Genomic DNA, 23238 nt, shown 5'->3' with positions numbered 1-23238 from the left:
AAGAAAGCTTGGGCCAGTTTATAGAAGACTTTGCTATGATATATTGGTGCTTGTGATAATTCAAGCCAGTGCCATGAACCACCTATACATCAAAGAATTGGCTGCCCATTAAGATTTTTATGTCAAATAAATCCAGTTTTTTTTCTATTGGTGGCAAAGCATCTGGTTATTTTATATTGGTTTCAGCATAAATTTTATCTCTCCTATATAAATTTCATTTTTGTCATTCTACTGCCAAAACATACTCTTAGAGATAAAGGCCATAAAAATGTTATACCTATATTGCCTTGCAGCTTTTCTTCATAGTTTGTCCTATAAAGTGAATACCTGTCACTGTTAATAAGATGGAGAAGTACCAAATTTAATAATAATTTTTGAGGAGAATTTTACTTACTATCCCAGAATTTTGCTTTTATATAGGAATGAACTTCAACATATTCTACATACCTATGTATAACTCTATAGTAATATATAGGTACTTAAACTAATCTGTGTATTGTAGGGGCAAGCTACCTTTTTTGTTACTTAAATTTTTCATATTATAACCTTGGTAAATAGGACACATTATGAATTGCTTGGATTATACGGAAAAATCTGGAGCAAGTAAATTTTTAAAAACTGTTATACTCATCTATTTCTGTGGACATACAACAGATCTTATTTTTTTGTATCTGAGGAAAGTATGGGAGTTAAAAGCCTTGGGCTCAGTTGATGATAAGGGTAAGAAAGACAACCCACTAGCTTAGAAGTAGCTTTCTCAATTTCTGGGGCCTGATCTTGGAATATGAAAACATGATCAAGATTTGCTTAGAAGAGTAGTTCTCAAAGATCCTAGGTCTTGGAGTAAGGATTTGCAATCTGACAAAAACTACTATTAAAACTGGAAAGAATTCTAATAGAAACTAAGTATCAACTAACATCTCCTAAGCTTTAAAAGGGGATATGACAAACAAAGTGTGACATAATAAACAAATTTGAGGAGAAAGGAAAAAATGACTTGTTAGAACAAAGGATAAGCATGACCAAGCAGGGGCTAGAGAAGATCACAGAAGATAAAACTGACAATTTTGATTACATAAAATTAAAAAGTTTTTACACAAATAGGAATGCTGCTAAAATTAGAAGGGAACTAAGTAACTGAGGAAATTTTTCTTTGATAAATGCCTTATTTACAAGATAGTTAAGGACCTGGCTAAAAGGCATTTCCTCAGTCATAAATAGCTGAAAGTTATGAACAGACAGCCCTCAGAGGAGAAAATCTAAGTTATCATAAAAAAACTACTCCAAATCACTAATAATTAGAGAAATGAAAACTAAAACAATTCAGGCCCTACCCTGCCTCGTATCCATCAGAAGTTAAATTTAACAGCAACGAAAAAGAAAATATCAAATATTGAAGAGTCTGTGGGATAAAAGGCACAGTAATGGACTATTGGTGGAGCTGTGAATTGGTCCAGCCATTTTGGAAAGCAATTTTTCCCATTTCAGTTGATGATACCACTATTACAGTAGACGTTCAAGCTTGAAACCCGAGTTATCTCTGAATCTCTGTAGCTAACCCCTCACATTCTTTCAGCTGCCATCTTGTCCATTCTTTTTTATATTATTGTACTGAAATCTTCTATATTACAAAAATTTACAGATCAAATATCCCTGTTCCATAAACAGTCACTTGTAGAAAAAAAAGCAAGTAAAACTAACAATACACTGACCTTATCTGAAAGTATATGTAATATTCTGAAGAGTATGGTTTTATTAATAATTTATTATTATTAATTAAAATATTATTTTCTCTCCCTGCAGCAATGGAAAAAAGAGAAAAAAATATTCCTTGCAACAAATAAGCATAATCAAGAAAACCAAAATCCTTCATTGGCTCGGTGTGTGTGTGTGTGTGTGTGTGTGTGTGTGTGTGTGTGTGTGTGTGTGTGTATCCTAAATTTATTTCCTCTCTATTTCTAAAATATCTGGCTTCATTCCATCTACTATAACTTTTACCACCCTAATTCAGTATTTATTGTCTCTCATCTGCATTAATTTACCATCACTGACAAATTAACCCTCATCACTGGCCCTTTTGTACTTTTCTTTCCAGTTCATCCTTCATAGTTCTGTCAAAATGGTGTTTCTAGCATACAAGTCTGATCATATTACTAGTATTCTGAGGAAATTCCTCATTGCTTACTAAATTAGCAATAACCCCCTTAGTATATCATTCAAGGCACAACGTGTCGCTAATTTATCTGTCTAGCAGCCCTTCACATACTTGATATAGCAGCTATACTGAAATACTTTCCATTTGCTAGTTATTGCTCTCATAAAGTTCACAATCTAACGAGGAAGTAACATACATACATACAGCATACACACACAACATACATATATGCAAGATATATACTGAATGAAGTGGGGGTGTAGTCTCAGAGGCAAGACAGTCAGGCTTGGAAAGACTTTCTGTAGATGATAGGATTTTATTTATTTTTAATTTATTTATTTTCAGTTTTCAGCATTCACTTCCATAAAATTTTTAATTTCAAATTTTGTCCCCATCTCCCCCTACCCCCATCCCAGAACAGTGAGTATTCTGATTACCCTTTCCTCCAAACTGCCCTCCCTTGTGTCACTCTACTCCTATCTCCTTCCCTTCTGTTTTCCTGTAAGGAAAGATAGATTTCTATATCCCATTGCCTATATATATTATTTCCTAGAAGCATGTAAAAAGAATTTTTAACATTCATTTTTAAATCTTTGAGTTTCACATTCTCTCCCTTCCCCTCTCCCCATCCACCATCACTGAGGAGGCAAGCAATTCTACATATGTAGTCATGCAAAACATTTCCATAACAGTCATGTTGTGAAAGACTAACTATATTTCCCTCTATCCTGTTCCATCCTCCATTTATTCTATTGTCTAATTTGACCTTTCCCTCTATAAAACTATTTGCTTCTGATTATCCCTTTCCCCAATGTGATGTCCCTTCTATTATCTACCCCCCATATCCCTATTTCCCTTGCTTTCCTATAGGGTAAGATAAAGTTCCATATCCAATTGAGTGTGCATATTATTTCCTCCTGAAGCCAAATCCAGTGAAGGGAAGACTCACTTATTCCCTCTCCTCTTCTCGTTCTTCCCCTCCCTTGTTAAAGTACTTTCTTGCCTCTTTTATGTGAGATGATTTACTACATTCTACCTCTCCCTTTTTTCTTTTCCTAGTACATTCCACTCAAAAGTAAATTTTATTTTTTAGGTATTCTCCCTTCATAATCAGCTTACCCTATGCCCTCTGCCAATACACACACACACACACACACATACATATATACATATATGTATATATACATATACGTGTATGTGTATATATACACATATATGTGTATATATCTGTATGTATACATACATACAGATATATACATACATACATATATATGAGAGAGAGAGTGTATAGGGTGAGCTGAATATGAAGAGATGATATTTAAAAGAGAAAATTAAGTGTTGAGAGGAAAGTACTAGAAGAAAGAGAATTCTTCTGTTATCCTGATTGTGTATCCACAATACTTGAACTGTTTCTTTCTGGCTGCTTGTAATATTTTGTCCTTGACCTGGGACTTCTGGAATTTGGCTACAATATTCCCAAGAGTTTTCCTTCTGGATCTCTTTCAAGAGGTGATTGGTGGATTATTTCCATTTCTATTTTATCCTTTGGTTCTAGAATATCAAGGGCAGTGTTCCTTGATAATTTCTTGAAAAATGATTCTAGGCTCCTTTTTTTGATCATGGCTTTCAGGTAGTCCAATAATTTTTAAATTATCTCTTCTAGATCCATTTTCCGGATCAGTTGTTTTTCCAATGAGATACTTCACACTGTTTTCTATTTTTTCATTCTTTTGGTTTTGTTTTATAATTTCTTGATTTCTCAAAAAGTCATTAACATCCATTTGCTCCATTCCAATTTTTAAGGAATTATTTTCTTCAGTGAGCTTTTAGATCTCTTTTTCCATTTGGCCCATTCTGCTTTTTAAAACATTCTTCTCCTCATTGGCTTTTTAGACCTCTTTTTCCATTTGGATTAGTCTAATTTTAAAGCTATTATTTCTTCAGCATTTTTTGGGTCTCCTTTAGCAAGCTGTTGACTCCTTTTCATGATTTTCTTGCATCACTCTCATTTCTTTTCCCAATTTTTGCTCTTCTTCTCTTACTTGATTTTCACAATCCTTCTTGAGCTCCTCCATGGCCTGAGACCAATTCATATTTTTCTTGGAAGCTTTGGAGGCAGGAGCTTTGACTTTATTGTCTTCTGATTTTATGCTTTGATATTTGTCAGTACCAATGATGTAAGAAAATACCTCTTCACCACAAAAGTAAGAATTTATAGTCTGTTTCTTTTCCCATTTCCCCAGCCAATTATGTGACTTTTGAGCTCTTTGTTAAATGGAGTGTTCCAGAAACAGCTTCTGCTTCAGCAGTAGCTGCTGCCACCCTGGGGCTGGTACCAGGGCTGGACCATGCTCCCCTTTCAATCAGGTGAGAGACCCTTCCCACAGACCTTTGAAACTATCTTTCGTATTTGTAGGTTGAGAAGTCTGGAAACCACAGCAGCTGTCAGTGATTCAGTCCCCTAAGGCCTGCCCTACCTCCTTCAGCACCAGTGTGGCCAAACCTAACTATGCTCGGCTCCCAGCCCGGTGTGACAGACCCTTCCAGATTGTCTTGGGATGGAAGTTTGCTTCAGTCTGTCATTTTATGTCTTCTGCTGTTTTAGATTTTGTTTAACCATTTTCACAGATTTTTGAGTAGTTTGAGGGTAGAACTCTAGCAGGTCCATGCTTTTACTCTGCCATCTTGGCTCTGTGCTCCCCCTACCCCTGAATGTCAGAAGGTAGGATTTTAGCTGAAACTTGAAGAAAGGCAGGGAGGCCAGGAGATGGAAATTAGGAGGAAGAACATTCCAAGCATGACTGACAGCAAAAAATGCTCAGAGTTGGAAAATGGAGTATCATATGCAAGGAACACTAAGGAGGAGATCAGTTCTAGGCAGTGAAGGATACAAATACATACACACACACACAAGTTAAACAGTAACTTCCCTTAAGAAGCTTACACCATGGTAGTATATACAAAAGTATATCCAAGACACATAGGAAATAAATACAAAGTAATTTGGGTGGAAGATACACTAACAGTCCAGGGAGATCAAGAAAGTCCTCATAGAGAAGGTAGTGTTTGAGCTAAGTTTGAAAAAAACTAAAGATTTCATGAAATAAGTGAGAAGGCATTGCATTCCAGACATGGATCAAATTATGTAATATGTGTAAAGGTACTCCACACTCTTTAAAAACACATAAGAGTCAGCTGTTATTATCTAGTGTAGGGTAAAGAGTCCTTGCTTTATACGTAGAGGACATTATTTTGAGTGCTGGCTTCATCACTACTTAGCTATGATGTGGGGAAAATAATTTCACTTGGTATGTCTCCATTTCTTAATCTATAAAATGGAATGATGATGCTCACACTCCCTTGTAGGGTTATGAGGTTCAAATGAGAATGGGAGTAAAACATATTAAAAAGAACTATGTAAACATGGTCTATTATTCTCTAAAATTTTAAACTCCAACGTTGGTACAAAATAAATTTTGCTTAGCCCCTTATTTATTAAATACTAACTGTGCAAAAGGCATTGTGTTAGATATAATATATACAACAGAATGTAAGCTCCTTAAGGGATTATTATTTTCTATCTTTTTATCTCTAAGACCTAAAACATAACTCATACATAGAAAACCCTTAATAAAAGTTTGCTGTATTAGATTGAAATGGATTGAATGATTCAGTCTTTTGCTCATTCAGTCAAAGGAAGGGCCATCTTAGCTGTGGCTACATTTATCTTTCATGAAAACTATGGCATTTATTAGAATATTATGGTAGGAAACCAACATTCCTAATATCCCTCAGCTTCTGAGCATTTTTAAGAATGACATTCTATAAACAAATATGCCTGAATGCATGTTTCACTTCATCTTCACCCTATCCATCTTCAACATTCATTGCCATTCAAAAATCTCAGCCTTTAATGTATCAAATAACCTTAAAATGTTGAATATGCAACCATATGGTGATAGCTCAGTTTCAAATTCATGTCTCTGTCACCTTTGTCCCTCAATAATATTTTCTGTTTTTCCAATGATTCTTTCAATTCCACTTGCATTTTTTGACCTTTAAGTTTTCTTTTTAAAAACACCACTCTGTAGTTTATATGATCTTATTGTCAACTACAGGTTTTGTTGCACCATAGCATAGATTACCACATTTCTATCTGCATTTTCAAAAGCCTAATCAGCATTCCAAGGGTATGCGTATTTTATTGAAATGCCTTAGATTATGTCTTATTTATGCATTGAATTGAACGAAATACCTACACACTCTAGAATACATATTATAAGTCATACTCTTCATTATACTATATTTTACTAAGTTCCATGTGGAAATTGTTTGGCTTTTTTTTAGTTAAAACACATTTAATTTATGAGTCTACATAGACTTCAGCAAAAAATTACACATAGTTGAAGGGCAACTCTTTTAATGATGCTATTTATTTGGTTTTCATTTTCCTTTATGATTTCTAAATCGTTGTTTATTGTTGGATTCTAATTGTCTGTGTAGAACTTCAAGTGTCTTTGCAGGGGGCATCTTTATGAATAGGGTTATAATTACTCTCCCCATAAGCCTGAGATAAGAAAAAGGCAGGCAATTGCTAGAGGAGCTTTCCCACAGAGTTTTGCTAATGGTGACAACATTCCAGTTCTGGGCTTTTTTTTGACACATCCTCACTTCAAGTCTTATTTGCTATTATTTTTTTCTCTGTGAGTGTCTGAAATCTGTCTTTTCTTCTCATTGAATAGCAATTCCTCACATTTCTATGGCACTTTAGAGTCTACAAAGTGCTTTTTTCCTTCCCAGCAGCCCTGTGAGGCAGGTAGTCTGGCTATTACTATCTTTATTTTCTGGATGAGACAATGGAGGCCTGAAGAGTTTGAGTGACTTGCCCAGGGTTGCACACCTAGCAAGTGAGCCAGGATTAGACCCAGGTCTTTTGCGACTCCGAATTCAGCATTCTATTCACCGACGATGTAGTTCTTTGGTCTGAGTTCCTAAAGAGTTTGCAACTAGCTACTATCCATCTGTTAGCCCAGCTTCCTTCTTGGGCTAATCTGGGACATCCTGAAGAAAGTCCTTGAAACCATTCAGTCAGAATACATGTCTAATTCTATTAATTTAGTGCTCTAGGTACTTTACTCATTCATACACTCACAGATTTACTCTGTGTATAGTCAATACTTTATAACTGTCTTCTTTACATAATCTTTATTGGCGCTGAAGCGGACAAGACATCTACTACCAAGATATAAGACAGAGGAAAATACTGAAGTGGCACTCAGTTTGAGGAAATTAGAATGCTAGCTTTATTTTCTTTCTCAAAATCCTGGCCTCAGATTTTGTAAAATCTATCTATCCATCTTTCTACCTTTCTTGTGGTCTTGAAGTCATTAGATGGGAGTATTACACATAGCTGATTAGATTAAAAGCTTCTTGATGCCTCTACTGGTTGTTACTGTTTTCTGTCTCTTTTTAAAATCGTTGTCTATAACCATCAGTCTGTCTCCAAACATTCCATCATTTATTAAGCATCAATTCTGTAAAAGGCACTGTAAGCTATAAAGATGTAATAGAATGTAGCTCCTTTAGGACAGGAACTATTTCTCACTTTGTCTTTGGATCCAAACATTCAAGCACAATGTGTGGCATATGTTGTTCTTGTTCAGTCCTTTCAGTCATGTCTGACTCTTTGTGACCCCATTAAGAGTTTTCTTGGCAAAGATACTGGAGTGGTTTGCCATTTCCTTCTCCTGCTCATTCCACAGAGGAGAAAACTGAGGTAAACAGGTGAAGTGACTTGCCCAGAGTCACAGAGTAGTAAGTGTCTGAGGCAAGATTTGAACTCAGGAAGATGAGTCTTCCTGACTCCAGGCCCCACACTCTCTTCACTGTGACACCTAATTACCTCCATGTGGCATATAGTTTTAAATCTTCATGATTCTTGTTGCATTGGATATTATTGATTTTTCCGTTCATTTACTCAATGAACATTTATAAAGGGCCTGCTATGTGCCAGGTGCTATACCTAGACACTAGGGATATGACGAATATCTGGTCACTAGATTCAGATGGCTCAGGAGGAGAAAGTGAGGCTGGTGACCTGCACAGCCCTCCCTCACTCAAAACAAAATCAAGTGCAAGTCATGTCACCATTTCTCTGACGGCATGGTCTTCTTCGGCAATGAAGTATGAATACAATCCTGTGAGTAGACACAGCTGGCTGAATGGGGAGCCAGCTAGCTGGGTAACTCAGCTTCTTCTCTCCTGTCTGCCTCCTTCTCCTCTTTAAAGGAAGGTAAGCTTGGATGGTCAAAAGATGCCCAGTTGACTTGGGTTTTGCTGGTTCCTTTCCTATTTCCCTTCCTCTCCTCTTCTCCCCCCTTCCCTCCCTTCCCCTCTCCTCTCCTCTCTCCTGTCCTGTCCTGTCCTGTCCTGTCCTGTCCTGTCCTGTCCCATCCTCTCCCAAAACCTTAAACCTACTGCACTCTGAAACTGGGACTCCACTGGGGCCCTGCCTGTGGGCTCCTCTGGACCCTCCTAGCTTGAGAGTCATTGCCAGTAGTAACTGTTGCTGTTTCCCACCCAGCCCGATGACTTTCTTTTTCTGGACTTCATTAAAGGGGCCATGCCCTGGCTACTTCAAACTATGATTTTAGAAACTGGAGGAATAATTTGATCACACTTAGAGTTCTGAGGCCAAAGTGCATGCTATTCTCAGGCCTTTGTGGCTACTTTTTATAATAGGTGAATCAGGTGAGGTCTAGAAAGATATTTGTTAGAAAATGGCTCAAAGATTTGGAAGGATTCATAAGTAGTTCAAATTCTGTGTATTTGTAACTGTTTACAAGAACAGCAGGTAGCTCAGAAGTGTCTGACTGAAGTTGTGTATCTCGCTGGGGTGTCCCCAGTAGCCATTTAAAAGATACTTACTGGAGTGTCACATTCAGAACAGATAATGGTTATTTACTATAAAAGTAGTGACAATTGCTTCATGGCAGCAGATACAATAGAAAACCAAAAAATTATGACCTTCACTCATGGCAGAAGAGTAAGTACTTGACAAAAATGCAAGCCTCGAAATTCATACCTTGCAGTTACAGGGTCCTATACAAGGGTCATCATTAGTGCTTCCCGAGCCACTGCAATTGCATTGCACACAGTCAGGGTAACCAGTATAACCCCGAGCACACCGATCACATTTGACTCCTCCAAAGCCACGTTTGCAATGGCATGATCCAGGAAACAGACCTCGGGAAAGAACAAAATGACATCAACGTAAATGGCATATATAATCTGAAATAAAAGGAAATCCATGTAATTCTGGTTTGATGTTCAATCAATCCACATAGATGATGGCAACAAACTAAGAAAGCAAGATGTGCCTTTCCTTCAAGAAAGACTTTAAAATATGAAACCATACCAACTGCTGGGAAGAGTGTCTGAGGGGCTTCAGTGCATCAAAGTCAAACAGAAAGCTATCAGCTATAGATTATCCTCTTCTCAGAGCAAATTAGAAGCCCCAGGATAGTGGGCCTTAGCAGTTGTTAGGGTGTACAGGGGCATGTTTTCAGGATCTCTGTTTTAGAACAAGTCTGAAAATGGGAGGGGTTTGACCTGTGACAAAGGATGTTTTTGTAGCTGCAGCCCAAGAGCTATCAGTTAGAGTCCCCTAAGAAGGAGAGATTTGGCTCAATGTACTGCTCGCAGGGAAACAAACAAAACAACCCTTTGTCAACTCATGTGGAAAAGGGAGTAAGGGGGCGTGGGCTGAGATGGGTCTACTTCTTTTATTTGTTTCGAAACTGAAATTTCCATGGGTTTTGATCAATAAAGTGGCAACTAATTGTTAACTCAAGAGATTAATCAAAATCCAAAAGAAAAGGAAAAAAAGGTTTAATCGGTAGGTGTGATCTGCTAAGGACCTGTTAAGTGGTCCTTCCAATAAATTTTCATATATGTATATATGCATATATGTGTGTGTATATACATATACACACACATATATACACACACGTGTGTATATGTATGCATGTATATATACTCACACACACACACACACACACACACACACACACACATATATATATATATATATATATGTATATATGTAGATGTGTGTGTGCAGAATATTGTAATGGAATTCTCCTTAGCAATAACTTCCTCTTTTTCTCTGTATTTTAGAAGTAAGAGATGAGTTGGCCATTGAAAATTGTGAAGGGTGGCCCACAGGAGAAAGCACTAGATTTGTAGTCCCAGGGCTTGGGTTTGAATCTCAGTTTAAGTCACTACTTCTGTGATAACACTTAGGTCAGGGCATGGAACATACTAAGTGCTTAATAAATGTTTGCTGACTAATGAATCAGTTTAATTCTCTGGGTTTTATTTCCCTCAGCTGTAAAATGAATAGGTTGGTCTAGACTTCTGATTTTCTTCTGAATAAGTCTTCTAATTAAGATAACATGACAAAATATTATTTTAATATTTGAAAAATAATATTGTATTCTACCAAAACTGTTCCTTGAGTGCCTACATCTTAGTACTAATTTTGATAAATGTTTGTTTTATTTTAAAACAAAATACACTCAAAATAAAAAATAAAAAGGCCATCAGAGAAACAAGGGTATATTATATAGATAAAAGGGTATTGAATAAGAAGTGAGGAGACCTAGGATGCAGAATCCTAGTTCTGTCACTAACTGAGAGATACCGGGCAAGTCACTTCACTTCTCTAGTGCTGGACATATTGTAAAATAATGGACAAGATAAGATTTGCCAGATTTTCAGGTAAATCTATACAGGTATACAGAAGAGTCACCAAAAAAAACCATGTCGACAAACAGTACATAAGAAAGTATGGGTGAACCACAATTTGCATTGGTCATGGAAGTATGACACTAATTAGGTCAAGATCCATTTTAGTAAGTAAAATAAAGAGGAGGAGACTGAGCTAGATGGTTTTGAGATGTATGGTATTTTTTCTCCTGATTCATAAGGGGGGAATTTGACTCATTAATATATTGCTACTTAGCTTGCCATAGTTTTTATACATGTATGTCATTTAAAGTTTTCAAAGCAATTAAAAAATTATTTCATTTGATCCTCTCAACAACTTTGCTATATAGGTACTATAAAACTTTCCTAGGGTAGCTGGTGACTCAATGGAGTTCAGATCTGTCCCCAGACACTTACTAGCCCTCTGACCTCTGGCAAGGCATTTAACCCCTATTTGTTTCGGTTCCTCATCTGTAAAATGACCTGGAAAAAGATACAGCAAACCACTCCAGTGACTTTGCTATGAAAACCCCAAATGGGGTCATGAAGAGTCAGATAAGACTGAAAGATGACTGAACAACAAACAAACTCAGAGATACTTTATGACTGACCCGAGATTATTCCTCTAGTAAATTCATAGGGCAGGATTTGAATTCAAATCTTCCTGATTCCAAGCCCAGGATTTTAGTCATTACACCTTTCTGCCCCTTTGATAACCCTTTTAATAACAAGCCTCCTGCTCACAGCATTTAGCATGGAACAGGGAGGAATCAAGTGAAGGCTACCATTTGTCAAAAGCCCTTGGCACTAAAATTTCCTTCTCTTCGTAGTTTACTTTTAAGCAAAAACTACCTGTTTGGCTGAGATTTCTCCAATAGGAAAAAATAATCCCATTTTTGATTCGTGATTAGAGACAAGTTTATATTATGGCTTATGAAAGTTTTTGCTTACCTAACTCATAAAATAATATTGAGACTTTAGGGCAATGGCACGCTGCAATATGCAAACTCTCCAAATAATAAAATCACAGAATGTTTTAATTTCTCTTTATTCAATATGATATTAATCTATATTTATGGCACAGTGCTACCATCCCTGCTGTATAACTGAAGACTATAGCTGTTTTTGCACTGTAATCACCCTCTTGAACTGAAATAATCACCTGGGCAATTACCCTCCTCGGCACTCTTTGCTCTATAGCTCTGCTGTGTACCTTATTTTCCCCTGATATATATAAAAATATTATTACAACGACTCTCACAGGCTGCTTTGCCACTAATATACAATTACTCTAATTAAGACGCATCACTTACAATTCATCTTGCAGTGTAACTTTTTTTCTGTAAAATGAAAGAGGGCAAGGGGAAACTTAAAGCAATAAAAGAGACCACCGCAACATGTTGCAATCATTTCCACCTTGAAAAAAAAACCTTTAATTTCTCCATGTATATGATTACAACGACCTTAAAAATAGAAACATATAATCTTAAGTTTTTTTTAAGATAGCCTACAAGTATAATATTACAATGAGTAAAGAAAAAAAAAAAACTTAGGGTCAGAGGACCTCAGGGTTGAATCTCTCATCTGTTTCTTACTATCCACCTCCCTATGACCAAGTCCTCAAATCACAGAGTTGGAGGGATCTTATAAAAGTCATCTAATTCAAACCATAGTCATAAAGGAATATCCCTTGAAATATTCTGAACTAGTAGCCCTCACCTGAAGATCTATAATAAAGAATTTACTAACACCTTGGCAGCACACTTCCCTTTGGGGTAGCTCTACTTATTTGTCAAGAAGAACTTCCTTACCTTGAGTTGAAAATTACTTCTCCAAAAGTATTCTATTGTTACTAGTTCTATTTTCTGAGACCAAAAAACACAAGGGAAATCCCTCCAAAAAAGTAATAACCTATTAAATGTTTGAAGACAGTTATCATATCCCCCTTAAGTACTTCATTCTTTATGCCAGGCTTCTTCAATTCTTTACCTGATCTTTATGCAATGGCACATTCTTGAATCCTCTCTCAAGCCTGGCCATCCTCTTTTGGATTCACTCTAGTATACCGAAATGTAATATCTAAGACTGAATATTATTCTTCAAATACCCAGTAATGACTAGGGGATGAATACAGAAGAATTTATGTCTCTCTGTGGACACATTCTCTTGTAAATGGAGCCCAGAATTAGCTTTAGCATTTTTTTGTCTGTCACTTCATAATACTTTTATTATTATTATTATTATTAATGCAGATTAAATCTTTAGATCTTCTATCAACAAATCTGTCTTCTAGCCATAGCTCCCTCATGTTGTACCTGTGCAATTTATTTTAAAAAATCTATTTCAATTATATTCTTCAAAACTTCAGATTAGATTTCACCCACTGTTCTAGCTTGTCAATATTATTTTGGGGGGGAGATGTGCTTTTCTCAGCTTTATGTCACCTGCAAATTTGATATGAATGCTGCCTATTCCTTTAACCAAATCAATAATTCAAAATGTCAAATAGCATAGGACCAAGGACAGATCCTGGAACACTTCAAAAGTTACTTCTCCCCAAGGTGATATTTACTCATTAATTACTTCTTTGCGGGGCGGCGGGGGGGGGGGGGGGGGGGGGTCTAGTCATTCAGTAAGTACTGAACTCACATAACTATACCAGGTAACTGTACTCTTACCTCATTCTTAACTCTTCATCTTTCCTACCAGGATGGTATAGGACACTGTCAAAAATTGCTTAATCCCTTTCAGCCTCAGTTTTGTCATCTATAATCTATGGTCATGAGATCGTAGATTTACAGATGGAAAGGACCCTACAGAGCATTTACTCCAATCCCTCATTTAAACTTGTCCAAGGTTACACAGTGTCAGAGGACAGAATGAGAGCATGGGATTGGATGATCCTCCTTCTAGAATACTATGACTATATGCCTATTGCTAGTCTTGAACAGCTAAATCACTGAGAAGGAAAAACGAAAGTGTATACAGATAATTCATTTTAGCCCTTCCTTACAATGTATCAATTTACCTTTAAAGAGTTACTGGTACAAGGAAAAATATCTCTAGATCTGGTTCTGACACATCCCCTACCAGAGATATTTGGTACCAGAGGCATTTGAACACATTTTATGCATTATCTTTGCTGTTTATATTGCATTTTCATACTCAGTAGCATCTTGATTGCCATCTTCTATGAGAAGCCTTTCCTAATATTCCTGGGGGGAGGGGAATTACTAACCCCACCCCGGTTTGCCTCACTTCCATTGCAATCTTGTATCAACTTTATAGCAAATAAGTCTATACTTATACATATCATCTCCCTCATTAGAACATAACCCCCTTGAGAATAGGGCTTTTTCATTTTTTTCTCTGTATCACCAGCATTTAGAATAGTCCTCGTACATAGTAAGCACTCAATAAATGCTTGTTGATTGACAAAATATGTTTCTTTACCTTAACAATATTACCAAATTTCTATGCCTTTCCTTTTGCATTCATCTCCATAATATTATTCTTTCCTATATTGTTTGTTTGTTTGGTTGTTGTCTTTCCTTCTGGAAGAGGACCAAACTGACATCAACATGATAAACTCAAGTTTCAATGTGTCAGACTGCGGCTGATCAGAGCAATACAAGCTCAGAATGCTCTACCACAGATTGGGCACAGATAGTCCATATGAACATTTGGGGTGGATACTCCCCATTTGCATATCTTACATTTCCTTTGAGCTATTTCAATGCTGCCTTGCTCACAGAGCACAGCATACTTTTTGATGTGGGCATACCATGTTGAGCAGTTTTGTGCCAGTGTCTCCCCATATCACACAATCAATTCCAAAGTTCTTGAGAGAGTGTCCCTGTATTGCCTCTTCTGACCACCATGTGATCACCTGCCCCATGCAAGTTCTCCATAAAAGTCTTTTTTGGCAAGCAAACATTTGGCATTAGAACAACACAGCCAGCCCATTGGAGCTATGCTCTCTGAAGCATAGTTTGAATCTTTGACTATTTAGTTTGAGCAAGGACCTCAGTTTCTGGTACCTTAACATGCCATGTGATCTTCAGAATCTTCCTAAGACAGTTCAAATGGAAGAGATTCCATTTCCTGACATGGTGCTGGCCAACTGCATGTTTCACAGGCATACAACAATGAGGTCAGCACAATGGCTCTGTAGACCTTCAGTTTGGTAGTCAGTTGAATACCTCTTCTCTCATATACTTTTCTTTGGAGCCTCCCAAACATTGAGCAAGCTTGGGCAATGTGTGTGTCAACCTCATTGCCAATGTGTACACTGGGAAGTACACTACCCCTGGAAAGTACACTACCAAGGTAAGTGGACTTCTGCACAGCATTCACAACTCCTCCATTTGTTGAAACCAATGGTTCCACATACGGATGGTGTGGTGGTGTCTGATAGAGTGTCTGTGTTTTTTTGGTGTTGTTAGGTCAAAATTAGCACAGGCAGCAGATAATTGATGCATACATTGTTGGATCTCAGCTTTAGAGCCTGCACTGAGTGCACAATCACCTGCAAACAGAACATCATGCACCAACACTCCCTCCTCTTTGGTCTTGGCTTGTAGCCTTTTCATATTGAAGAATTTACCATCAGTGCACTAGCTGACTTTGATGCCACGTTCATCCACATTGAAAGCATGATTGACAAAATATGTTTCTTTACCTTAATAATTACCAAATTGTTATGACTTTCCTTTTACATTTATCTCCACAATATTATTCTTTTCCATATATATGCATATACATGTATGTGGGGGTGGAGCGAAGATGGTGGAGTGAGAGCAACGACTCACCTAAGCTCTTAAAAAAATTCCTTCAGATACCTCTAAGGAGAGAATGTGACCACACTTTGGAGGTGCAGAATCCAATAGGAGACAGACTGCGGCAGATTCATAGCCCAGGACAGACTGGAAGGTCGATGGGAAGGATCTGTTCCACAGGGGTGAGCCCCTAGCACAGCTGAGTGGGAGGGCCCCAGCTGAGTGGGAGGGCCCTGGGGAGACCCAAGATAGCAGCAGGCAGAACCAGCAGAGCGACAGCCCAGGGCAGAGACCAACAGAGCCAAGCGAGTGATAGCTGCTGAGCCCCAGATATCAACTGCAGCACCTCCTGAGACTTTCAGCCCACAGATTAAATGTCTGTAAGTCACCTACTTCAACTTCCGGGAGCCAGGATATCGTTGTGATCAGTAAATGTTCACTCCTCCCCCCTTGATAACCTCAAAAGAACCATAAAATATTTCCCCAGAAAAATTCTGGATCAATGAGAACAATAGAGGGGGCAAATAGTTTCATAACACCTGAGGTTAGGAAAATAGCTAAGGGGGATTCCTCCTACTGTGGCAGAGGCAAACCTGAAGGAGAGGGTCCCAGGATGGTGGAAACTCACACTAGGACCCAGGTGTGCCTCAGTACTATGAAAGGAACCCCAGGAGGGGTGGAAACTCCCACTAGGGCCCAGGCAAGCCTCAGCTCTAGAAGAGGAGCCCCAGGAGGGGGGAAACTCACACTAGGATCCAGGTGTACCTCAGAACTCCAGGGGAACCATGAAGACAATAGGGTAGCTGGGATCACCAATACCTGAGCTTGCCTTTGCCTCAGCTCAGCGAGGAGATCTCCCTTGACCACGTCACCCCTCCCTCATGCTTAACAAGCTAGCCCCAGGGCTAATCAGGAAAACACAAAACAAAAAGGTACTTGCCCTTAGTTTTTTCACACCAATCAGCTCAACACCAAGTTCTGCAGCTTCTAACTGAAAGAGCCAGAAGCCACAACATACAGTCACCATCATGAGCAGGAAAAAGCAAAACAAGGGCAAAAGAACCATAAAATCTTTCTATGGGGACAAAGACTAAGACACAAATACCAAAGAGGTCAATAGTGAGACTGTACTTCCATCTGAAACTTCAGAAGGGACTATGAACAACTCACATGCACAGAAAGCTCTCCTAGAACAGCTGAAGAAGGAAAGAGAAGAAAAACTGGCCAATGATTTTAAAAGTATGAAAAAAAGAATTCACTGAGGAGAACATCTCCTTAAAAAGGAAAATTGAACAAATGGAAAAGGAAGTTCAAAAATTAACAGGAGAAAATAATTCCTTAAAAGAAACAATTGGATATATGGAAAAGGCGATACAAAAGTTAACTGAAGAAAACAATTTGATAAAAATTAGAATTGGGCAAGTAGAAATGACTCTATGAGACAGCAAGAATCAGTCAAACAAAATCTAAAGAATGAAAAGATAGAAGAAAATGTAAAATATCTAATTGGAAAAACAACTAACCTGGAAAATAGATCCAGGAGAGAAAATTTAAGAATTATTGGCCTGCTGAAAAAATGAGTCTGGACAATATCTTCCAGGAAATCATCAAGGAAAACTGCCCAGAAGTGCTATATACAGAGGGCAAAATAGTCATCGAAAAAACCCACCATTCACCTTCTGAAAAGGATCCCAAACGCAAAACCCCAAGAAATATTGTTGCCAAATTCCAGAAATATCAAGTGAAGGAAAAAATACTACAGGCAGCCAGAAAGAAACCATTCAAATACCAAGGAGCTAAAGTCAGGATCACACAGGACCTTGCAGCTTCTACATTAAAAGACTGAAGGAATTGGAATCCGATATTCGGTAAGGCAAAGGAGCTGGGACTACAACCAAGGATCAACTACCCAGCAAAATTCAGCATAACATTTCAGGCAAGGAGATCATCATTCGATGAAATAAGGGATTTCCAGACCTTCCTGACAAAAAATGCCAGAACTTAATAGAAAATTTGATCTTCAAATGCAGGTCTCTAGAGAGGCATAAAAAGGTAAACAGGGGAAAAACAAAACAAAATAAACAAAACCTTGTTACTCAATTTGGGCAAACTGTTTACCTCCCTATAAGGGAGAATGATACCTGTTAATCTTGAGAATTGCACATCTATTATGAAATATAAAAGGGATATACATAGAGGGAATGGGTATAAAGTAAATGATGTGATGATAAAAATATGATTTAAACATGTGAAGGAATTGTATCAGGAGGTGTGAAAAGGAGGAAGCAGAAAATGGTAAATTACATCACAGGAAGAAGTACAAAATTATGATAGAGGGAAAGAGGGGAGGGAGATGAGCATTGCTTCAGAGGTACTCTCATCTGATTTGGTTCAAGGAGGGAGCAATAAACTTAATTAAGTATATAATTAACTAGTTCTATAGGCAGTAGGAGGGGAAGAGGGAAAAAAGGGGAGGGGAAGGGGGACAAAAAAGGAGGGAAGAAGTAGTAAGGGTAAAGGGGAGCAAAATTGTGGGGGGCTGAAAGAAGGAAGGGAAGGCTGCAGCCGGTGGTGGTAAAAAGTGAAAACTATTGAGGAGGGGAAGGAAGATGAGAGAACTAAAAGCACAAATGGTGGGAAAGAGCATGGAGGGAAATACACAGATTGCAATCATAATTGTGAATGTGAATGGAATGAACTCTCCCATAAAATGGAGAGGGATAGCAGAATGGATTAAAAGTCATAATCCAACAATATGTTGTTTACAAGAAATACATTTGAAATGGGAGGATATACACAGGGTGAGGGTAAAAGGTTGGAGCACAATATATTGTGTGTCAGCTGATGTAAGAAAAGCAGGGGTAGCAATCCTAATCTCAGACAAGGCAAAGGCAGAAATAGATCTAATCAAAAGAGATAAAGAAGGAAACTATGTCCTACTAAAAGGCACCATAGACAATGAAGCAACATCATTACTAAACATGTATGCTCCAAGTGGTATAGCATCCAAATTCTTAGAGGAGAGGTTTGGGGAATTGAAGGAAAAAATAGACAGCAAAATATGCTAGTGGGGGACCTCAACCTCCCCCTCTCTGAACTTGATAAATCTAACCTCAATATAAACAAGAAAGAGGTTAAGGAGGTAAATAAAACTCTTGATAAGGTAGATATGATAGATCTCTGGAGAAAATTGAAAGGGAATATAAAGGAATATACCTTTTTCTCAGCAGTACATGGCACATATACAAAAACTGACCATGATTTAGGACATAAAAACTTCACAATCCAGTGAAGAAAGGCAGAGATAGTCAATGCATCCTTCTCAGATCATAATGCAATAAAAATTATATATAATAAAAAGCCATGGAAAGATAAACCAAAAATCAGTTGGAAACTAAATAATCTAATCCTAAAGAAGGAGTAGGTTAAACAACAAATCATAGATACATATATCTGGAAGTGTATTGTGAAGTATGTATGATGGATGTTGTGTAATATACATAGAACAATATATTCTTTCAAAATATGTAATATCATAGGATCATAGATGTAGATCTGGAAGGGACCTTAGAGGCCATAAAATCTAATCCCTTTAGTTTATAGATGAGGAAAATGAGGTGAAGAGAGGTAAAATAACTTGTCCAGGGTCACTAGTAAGTACCATTGGCAGGATTAGAACTCTAGTTTTCTGGATTCCAACCTCACTGTATCACCCAGTTAGCTCCGTACTGTCATGTTGAAGAAGAGTCAAATTTACTTGGTTTGACTCAAGAAAGCAGAATGTCTACTCTAACCACTATTTATCATTCTTCCAAAATTATGGTCTGACTTTCAGAACACCTATATAATTAAAAAGTATTTTTATTAGTTTCATTAAATATTTCCAAATTACATTAAAAAATTAAGTTATGTAAACAAAAACTTAAATTCCAAATTCTACCCCTCCCTCCTATTCCCAGCCCATTCCTAAAGAAGGCAAGAAATACATTTATTTTCTATGTGAAGTCATGCAAATAATATTTCCAGATTAGCCATGTTGCAAAAGAAACACACACACACACACACACACACACACACACACACACACGAAAAATAAAATAAGAAAAAAAGTAGCTAGGAGCAAGTCTTTCTCTGTTGATCACCATTACAATATTGATATTACGGTGGATAATGTTCTCCAGTTCTGCTCACTTCACTTTGTATAAGTTCATATACATTTTCCCAGGTTGTTCTGCTCATCATTTCTTATAGCAAAACACTATTCCATCATGTTCCAATTAATGGGCATACTACTCTCAAAATCTGATTCTTTGCTACCACAAGGAAGAGTTGCTATGAATATTTTCCTATACATATGTCCTTTTCTCTTTTCTTCAATCTCTTGGGGATACAGACCTAGTAGTGGTATTTCTGGGTCAAAGCGTATGCACACTTTGACAGCCCTTTGGTTGTAATTCCAAGTTGTTCTCTAGAATAGTTGGACCAGTTCACAACTCTACCAACAGTGCATTAGTCTCCCTATTTTCCCACCTCCCCTACCGCATGTTGTCATTTTCCTTTTCTGTCATATGAGCCAATCTAACAGGTATGAGGTAGTATATAAGAGTTATTTTAATTTGAATTTCTCTAATTAGTAGTGATTTCAAGAATCTTTTTTTATATGACTACTCAGTTCTCTATATATTTAAGAAATGAAGCACTTATCAGAGATAACTGCCATAAAATTTCCCCCTCCATTTTCTTCTTTCTTTCTTTCTAATTTTGGTTGTATTAGTTTTGTTTGTACAAAAGTTTTTTTTAATTTCATATAATCTAAATTATCTGCTTTACTTCCCATGATCCTCTCTGTCTCTTGTTTGGTCATAAATTACAATTTTATATATATATATATCTCAACAGATATAGATATAGATAGGTAGATAGATAATAGATGGATAGATATACACATTTAAAACTTCTGATGGGCTGGGCATGTTGTTTGAATGAAAAATATATGCTTATCAAAAAGACTATTTTATGGAGAACTCCCATGGGGCAGGTGATCACATGGTAGTCAGAAGAGATGATACAAGGACACTCTCAAGATCTCTATCAAGAACTTTGGAATTGATTGTGTGACATGGGAGACACTGGTACAGGACCACTCAGCATGGTGTGCCCACATCAGAAAGGGTGCTGTGCTCTATGAGCAAAGCAGAACTGAAGCAGCTCAAAAGAAATGTAAGATACATAGATTTAGAGTATCCACTCCAAGTGTTCACACAGACTATCTGTACCCAAACTGCGGTAGAGCATTCCAAGCTCATATTGGTCTGATCAGCCACAATCAGATACATTGAAACTTGACTTTATCCTAGTGATATCATTTTGGTCCTCTTTGAGAACAAAGGACAACCACCACCACCATCAAATACACAGATGCCACTTAAGTATGTTACAGAATAGAGGATAGGGATTAGACATATAATCATGCTGGCATAGTGAATTCCTCGATAAAGAAATTCCTTCTACCTTTGCAGGTCAATACCTTTTCTGGAATTTAGAGTCTGAGAATGTTGCCTAGAGAAGAGGTATCAAACATGATGGTAGCTGACATGTGGCCCACAACACTCCCAAGTGCAATTCAAAGCAAATTAAAATGTAATTGGGAAATATTTAATAAAATAAAAATATGATAAAACATGGGTAATGTTAATATATGGTTTTCTAAGTCAACTTGATACATATTTTAATAGACCACATGTCTATTGGAGTTTGACCCTCCTGGCCTATATCACTGAGAGGTTATACAGGTCATACAGCCAGTTCTATCCCCTATTACAAGCGATATCTACGAACTAATATTTTTTCATTAATATCATTTTATGTAGGATTGCAAATGAACTGGTAGAACCAATAGATAATTTTTTTTTCAGATTTCACTCCCCTAAATACATTTTTTGCTTTCCTTATAAATCATTATTGTGTTTCTGAAACACATTTCTTACCTCGTCTGCCATGCTTCTCATCCTTAACACAGATTTCATTTAAGGATCCAATTGCATCACAATAGCATGGTTGGCATGGCCTGTGATAAGTTGGTGATACCTAAAAAATAGCAAATCAAAAAGAAGGAAATATTATTAAATAAATTTTGCAATGGCAGAAATACCAACATTTAATAATTTATAACATTTTAGAAGCAAATAAAATTTTCCCCTAGTACTTCAGCAATGCCTTTTTGAGGCCAGTTATTATAATATAATAAATATGGCAAATATTTCATAAAAAAACTTCTTAAAAACTAATTCTACTTTACAAAAATCTTAGATTCTTAAAAAAATTCTGCCAACTGATACTTATTGCACCCATATTACAATAGATACTTGGAGAGAAATCTGACTAAAATTGGGGATCCGTAAATATTTTTACTAAATGGAACATTTTCTCTAGTTGTTACCAAACATGTCAGTGTCACAGTGATGATGAAGAATAGTTCTAAATGCATTAAATGCATGAGTCCTCATTTCAGTTCCTCAGAAATGTTCTGTTTTTCTAACAGGTGATTTATTTTAGACCTAAAGCAGGCTCTGGGCCTATATTCATTTGCATGGCTGTATTATATATTGTTGTTTCTAAGTATATTTTCCAGATGGAATAACATAGACAAAGGGAAATTGAATGACATGCCTAAGGTTACCCAATGGCTGGGACTACACAAAAGAAAAACAAAATCCAACAGGAATAACTCAGTGCATCCCTAGAGTTACTTTTTAAATGGAAACTGGTTTGGCATTATAAAAGGCAGCACCTGACACATCATTTATTCACTAGGCTACATCACTGATTTTAATGACAATCCTTGTCTACCTGATGCTAGTCTTTTGTGACTTCTGGCTCCCAGTTAAATAAATGTCTTTATTTGATTGGAATTTTTGGTCTTCATGACAAGTCATTGAGTATGGATGATCATTTCCTAGACAAAAGTATGGCCATTCACTGCAGAACTGCAGTGGATTAAATATGTAAAACCCATTAGATATGCCAACAACTGATTCATTGTAATCTCCTAAATATTTTGGACAGTTCTCACAATATGCTTGACACTCTGCTGAACTTGGAATGAATAGGCATGGTACCTTGTCAGAAAGGAAACTGATATCCAGAAAATCATGTCTGGTTATTAAATAAGGAGAATGGTTATACAAGACGATCTCCCAGGTGTTTTTCAGGTCCATGATTCTATAAGTTCCTATGACTTTTGATGTAATGTTTATACTGATAAATGAACATTATCTTTATTTTTAAATTTTAACAAAGTCACAGACAAGACATTTATACACAAACTTTAGCTTGTGATAGCACAAATACATAATGCTATATAGTTGTTTACGTTCTCTCATTCAACATTTTCTACCAACCACTTCATCAGAATCAATGGCATGGCCATTAGCTTGCCTGGATGATAGGCTCATAACTTCTGAAGGGGCAGAGAACTGGAATTAGATTCATGAAGACCTCGGCTTAAATCCTACATTAAGGACTTACTGGTGGAAT

The 23238-nt window shown here is 37.1% G+C and overlaps 1 protein-coding gene across 2 annotated transcripts in view; it reads right to left on the bottom strand.

Annotated features, from left to right (window-relative positions):
- Positions 1 to 23238, bottom strand: part of LAMA2 (laminin subunit alpha 2) — a 795715-nt gene that overhangs the window by 411277 nt on the left and 361200 nt on the right. For both annotated transcript variants that reach the window (XM_072637652.1, XM_072637653.1), the window contains exons 9-10: positions 21690 to 21789; positions 9240 to 9400 (exon numbers count right to left, since the gene is read on the bottom strand). In XM_072637652.1, the coding sequence (XP_072493753.1) occupies positions 9240 to 9400; positions 21690 to 21789 (261 nt within the window). The remainder of the gene's footprint in view (positions 1 to 9239; positions 9401 to 21689; positions 21790 to 23238) is intronic.

The sequence above is a fragment of the Notamacropus eugenii genome, chromosome 2 (genome assembly GCF_028372415.1).
Source record: "Notamacropus eugenii isolate mMacEug1 chromosome 2, mMacEug1.pri_v2, whole genome shotgun sequence".
Lineage (NCBI taxonomy): Eukaryota > Metazoa > Chordata > Mammalia > Diprotodontia > Macropodidae > Notamacropus > Notamacropus eugenii.
Note: the sequence above shows the minus strand (reverse complement) of the source record. Positions and strands in the feature narration are given on the sequence as shown.